The sequence below is a fragment of the Triticum dicoccoides genome, chromosome 6A (assembly GCF_002162155.2).
Source record: "Triticum dicoccoides isolate Atlit2015 ecotype Zavitan chromosome 6A, WEW_v2.0, whole genome shotgun sequence".
Classification (NCBI taxonomy): domain Eukaryota; kingdom Viridiplantae; phylum Streptophyta; class Magnoliopsida; order Poales; family Poaceae; genus Triticum; species Triticum dicoccoides.
The window spans coordinates 11,511,915-11,517,439 of record NC_041390.1 but is presented as its reverse complement, the minus strand read 5'-3'; the positions used below and the strand labels follow the sequence as shown (position 1 = coordinate 11,517,439).

General features: G+C 44.5%; 1 protein-coding gene across 3 annotated transcripts in view; it reads right to left on the bottom strand.

Moving 5' to 3' along the window:
- Positions 1-143: 143 nt before the first annotated feature.
- Positions 144-5,525, bottom strand: part of LOC119319448 (probable serine/threonine-protein kinase PBL6) — an 8,821-nt gene continuing 3,439 nt past the window's right edge. Inside the window, exons 5-8 of one of the 3 annotated variants that reach the window (XM_037593929.1) lie at positions 2,034-2,316; positions 1,780-1,922; positions 1,619-1,713; positions 144-403 (exon numbers count right to left, since the gene is read on the bottom strand). In XM_037593929.1, the coding sequence (XP_037449826.1) occupies positions 263-403; positions 1,619-1,713; positions 1,780-1,922; positions 2,034-2,316 (662 nt within the window). In that variant the 3' untranslated portion in view covers positions 144-262. The remainder of the gene's footprint in view (positions 404-1,618; positions 1,714-1,779; positions 1,923-2,033; positions 2,317-5,525) is intronic. The other 2 variants (XM_037593930.1, XR_005154483.1) reach the window with 2 other exon arrangements.

Sequence of the window (5,525 nt, the reverse complement as noted above, 5' to 3'; positions counted from 1 at the left end):
GGGAGGGGAGGGGAGGGGCTTGCTCCCTATTGCACTATGGTAATATAAGAAGAATCACATTGAAAAGGTTCCTTCATGTGCTTACTGCATAGTATCTGCTTGCCACTAGCCAGGTGATCTGAGGCTGTCCTTTTCAGTTGTGATGTCAACGTCTGCTTTCATTTCAATCGAAAATAGAACCAGGGTAAACTCCTGCTGTTTTCTAAAAATAAAAATTCAGAAATCACAACACATGATATCTCACTTCTAGAAAAACAATGCTTCACACTCCAGATGCTTCAGCGGTAACGGCAAGATTGCTTGAGCTTCTGAGTAGCAACGGCCTCAGAGCCTTGACGACAATGCTCATTTTTGGCCGGAGCTCCTTTGTGTACTGTATGCATAGCGCCGCGATTTTAGCCATCTGCTTCCCAGAGTTACGTCAATAATCACCAAGGCAATTGCATTTTTTTAGCATAGTACGGTGAGGTTAGAATCGCAGTAACATTTTCAACAGTTCCAACAAAAAGACTTTGCATGGTTACTTTTCTTGGACCGGTTCAACACGAGAGATTTGACGGAATGGAAAGACCACCAGTGCCTTGATTCCAGGCCGAATAGTATTATTTGCTCTTAGAACGATACTGAAACAAGGGATCATCTCTTTTTGGATTGTTTTTACCTCTTTTTGATACTGTCTATGCTCATCAGAATTTACCCAACTCTAGCCCCGCTATAGCGGTTTGAGCAGAGTACCGCTAAATGACCAGCTATAGGATTCGTGTACAATTGTCTTATAAAGTCATGCAATAGATGGCCTAGTTTTGGGGAGATTTGCGTCTTGGTCTTATGGCATATTTGCAAGGAGAAAAATGGCTTCATTTTTCAGTAGTGGGCTTCTTCCTTTCCCAGCTGGAAAGTGTTTTTCAAGAGAGATCCACATTTAATGCATCAGCCACAGAGTTAACCTTTTGATAAATGAAACCAGCCTTGTTAGCTTGGTTAAACACACTACTCTGATCTTGTTTTGTGGTTTTGGCGGCTGCTCGCCCCCTGACTTTTTTGTCTTTTCTTCTTTGTAATCATCATGTAACTGCTCATGTTTCTTATGTAAAGGAAGAGTAGTGGCTGCACCCAAGTTTGGTGCACCCACGCAATGAACGGTAAAAATAGAAAAAGTTCAAAATAATCTGAAACTTCGTGGCACTGATTATGAGCAGATGTTCTAGAACCTTGCAAAGTTTGGTCACCAAATAACATCGAATGATCTCCATATGAAATGAAATACAAACTCTTGCTCTGCACCCATGTTTCAAATTTTATATTTGAGCACAAACTTTGGCTTTTTTTGTACAGAGCTCCTCGGGTGTCATTTGGCCAAAGAAATTTGCAAGCACCTAAAACATTTGCTCGTAGTCGGATCTGCAAAATTTCAGATTTTTTTTTTGATTTGTTTTGCTAAGTTTTCAATCATAGGTGTAGCAGGGGTGCAATGTTCGTGGGTGTGGAACAGCCACACTCCTTATGTAAATTAAACTGCCCCAGCGTCTTATATTTAGGAATGGGAGGTAGTAAAATTTAACCGTATGAGCTTCTCCTACTGTTTTGAGTTAGAAAAAATACAGATTTAACAATATACCTTGGCGACAGCCTTGGGTGGGTAATCTCCTCCAAGCCTTGGATCCACGCATTGATGCACCTTGCATTCATCAAGTCTTCGTGCAGCCTGCATGTCTATGTCCTTTGAGTTTTGCTATTGCATCTTCTGAACAAAATTATTTAAGTGAGTGTAATGCATACCTACCCATGTCACGAGGTATTGTTGGCCACGGGGTAGTGTAGGATCAACTGCCTTTCGACCAGTTAAAAGTTCCAGTAGCACAACCCCGAAGCTGTAGACATCGCTCTCTGTGGAAAATTGTGCGTATCCTTCTGTTGCACATCTGACAGAACCAAATACTAGATAAGTAGAAGAGTACTGATTTTTCCAAACCTTATGGAAGAATGTGACAGCAGTGAAACGTTTTCTTGCAAGAAAAAAATATGTTGCATACTCAGGTGCATCATAAGAGGATCCGAGAATTCCACCGGGACTATCCAAAAGAAGATTGTTTCTGTAACCAGGGGCCTCTATGGAGGAAACACCAGGGTAACCAATCTTTGCAACGTCATCGTCAAACAGAAATATGTTGCTGGACCTGATGCCAGTGAGGATAACGCAAGGTTGCGCCTTCTCGTGGAGGAACTCAAGCCCAGTAGCAGCACTCAGGGCAATCTTCACACGTTGTGCCCATGATAAAACCCGTCCTGGTTTGCCTCCCATAACATTCTCTTTACCTGTGATCATAAACCACAAGAATATCAGCTTATTTGTGGGAGAAGCTACTTTTTAATCCAATATGCATAGCAGTTGATCAATTTGATGACACGTGTTACATTATGATAGCAGTGATCAGTTAGATGATGCTGAGGTATAAATGTATAGCCCACTTTTCACCATCAGCTTGAGTTTTTGCGTGAACTAGCTGATGTGTGCAGTTCTACATGTTATCGGAGCCAAAAGGTCTTGAGTTCAAGACTCAACTGGCGTAATTTAAAATAAAAAATTGCAGCCCACTTTCGGTCCATGTTTAGGCCTCCCCAGAGAGGATCCAAACAGATGTGGCACAAATGTGAACATTATTAACGCAGCAAAGTGTCTCTCACCCCAAGTTTGAAAAAAGGGCCCACCTCTTAAAAGCTACTCCCTCTGTCTTACACTTATATTTTGGGACAGAGGGAGTATCTATCTATGCTTTCCAACTCATCATCTCCAACTAACATGGATATCTTACTGTTTGGAGAGACCAAGTGCTAACCAAAGGTGGACGTTTCATCCTTCTTTTGGTTGTTTTAGATTTGCCCGACACTTTACTGCATGCCCACTTTTGGCCTTCCTATGTGTTGCGACCAGGGATGGAGCTGTCATGTGAAAATACAAATCCTTCACTAACTTAGTACTAATCATGGTTGATTTATAAAAGATGGCCCCACTGCCATGGATATGGCCCCATCAAGCATTTTTTCTAGCTTCGTCCCTAGTTGCGACGAGGATATCAGTTTAAGCCCAAATCGACGGAGTAGATGGTATGTTACACCCTCTCTTTGTCAAAACTCACAGCAACGCAACATGAGTTGAAGACATGAGGTCAACTAAGACGACGGAGGTGTACTAGACAAGCGTGTGCCCACACGTGCTTAGTGGTGGAGCGTGATGTAAAGTCGAGGAGGAGCCACTTCGCTTACTTTTTTTTAGGGGAGCCAATTCGCTTACAAAACCTGCTGCTAGCATCAAAGGTCGAAAGTACACCACGCGAGCCACCAATTAATCCTCTATCTCGGTGGGGAAAGTACGGGACCTCCCTACTCACCGGCTTTATACAGAGAAGACACTCCATCTACTGTTTCACGAACGGGTGGTGGCCGCAGGGCTGATCAGGAGGAGATACAAAGCCCAAATAAGCAACGCACTAGCGCTGACCAACGTGGTGACAGGGATCTACGAAGGGTTCTGGAGGAAAAGAGGGAGAAAGAACTAAGGCAAGAATTAGAAGATAGGAACTATAAATATTCTTAGTCACCCAGGAAACGTGCAGAGTCCAAAGAAAAACAGGCAAAGGAATATTAGCGCAAGCCGGGCACTTATTTGCGTAGACCACGCAAGGAGAACAGTGAACACCGACAATGGTACTCGAGTCACCATTCAGTCCCACTTGACAGGAAAAGAAGGCCAATGCAGCTTTGGGTGGCTAAGGAGACCCGGATAGACAGATTCATCAGGATACTTTCATTCGCAATAAAAAAACATCCCTAGTCTTTGACTGTATCTCAGAAAAGTACAACGTTTGGCGGTCCCTGCAAGGCAAGGCTGCCGGGAGCCATGAATCATTTGGCCTGGAATTGTCAAGTACTAGGATTCGACTCGACAGTGAGAAATTGAAAGACCTAATACGGTCCTACAACCCAGTCATGGCATTTTTATGTGAAACAAAGAAGTATAGGGCGATGGAGAAACTGAAGTGGAGTCTAGGATTCAAGCAGGGGGTAGCGATGGACTGTGTGGGAAGGAGTGGGGGTTTAGCTTTGTGGTGGACACATAGTGTGTAGGTTTCAGTTTGGCCATGGTGTCACTACTATCTGGATGCTGAAATATTTTTTGAGGGTAAAACCTATAGATCCACTGGGATCGATGGGGAACCTTGTAGGATCACACTTGGCTCTACAAGCTAAAGCTTTTGCCAAGCTGGACTGTCCAAGCCGACGTGGCAGGCGGGGGCAGTTGTCCAGCATGGCCCATAAACTCTACCCTAATAAATAATACAATAATTGTGTGGAAAACCTCTCATGCCCCAATCTAATTAAATAGGACCCCCTTAGCTGGCAAATGTTTGCTGGAGGGTGGCAAATACGAACAATTTTCATGGCAATTTTAGTTATAGGATGGTGACAATTTCTTCAAAATAGAATGGCAACTTCTTTGTAAAGGCAATTTTTTTCTGAAAAACTACCATCCTTTGATCTCTATCAAAAGACAGCGAGTGCATTCGCTAGGATTTCCTTCCCGGCAAACGTTCGCCAGTTAGCATTTCTGATTAACTATGTTACATGTGGTGCCTCTTTCTCTATAGTTACATGCAACGTTTGCATTAATAACCACCATCGTATGAGACAAAAATCTAATCAAGTCTAATCAATTTTCTCCGGAAGAAATAGTGGGCTTGTATAGATGCAAATTGTACTTTTTTCATAGTGCTCTTCTATTTAAAACCACAGGGAGTACCATGTAAGAGCAACTCTATCAGATTCCTAAGTGGGCAGCTTTTATAATGGTTTTAAAAGGCACTCTAAGAAACAATTAGAGACTTTGGAGTGTGCTACTAGATCAGACACCACAAACCAGAGTCTCCATAAAACATGTCAGTGGGTTATCATTTTTATTTTTATTTTTTTCTTCCCTTTCCTGCTCATCCCGGTCGCACCTCCGATGGCGACCTCTCCCAGCACCACCCCACGCATCGGCCCCTCCCCACACCATCTTGCACTCCGGTCGAAGCCCCATAACGAGACGACGAACTCGTGCTGCGGCACCGCTCGGCGCTGGTGGAGGAAGCGTGACATGGAGTACCTTGACGCCGCGAGAGGAGTGTAGGCACTAGCAGAAGGTGGATGAGGGGCAATGACATGCTCAACAACTCAGAGGAGCGGCCAAGGGATGCTCGCGTTGTGGGCAGCCATGGAGACGGTCATGCAGCCCACGGCGAGCTCGCACAGGGCGGCAACGAGGGCAGCAGGAACCGGTCCATGGTGGCATGCGGAGGGATTAGGCACCATCCGGCTACAGCGCGGTGAAGTGACGGTGGCGGGAGGAGGTAGTTGGGCGAGAAAGTTCCTCCCACCAAACATCCCATTATAAAGTGACCTTTATACTCCCCCCTACTTCCTCTCAGTTTGGCGGGAGGGGGCTTTATGGAATCTGCTAGTGTGTGTTTTTGCCCTCGTTGTATTCT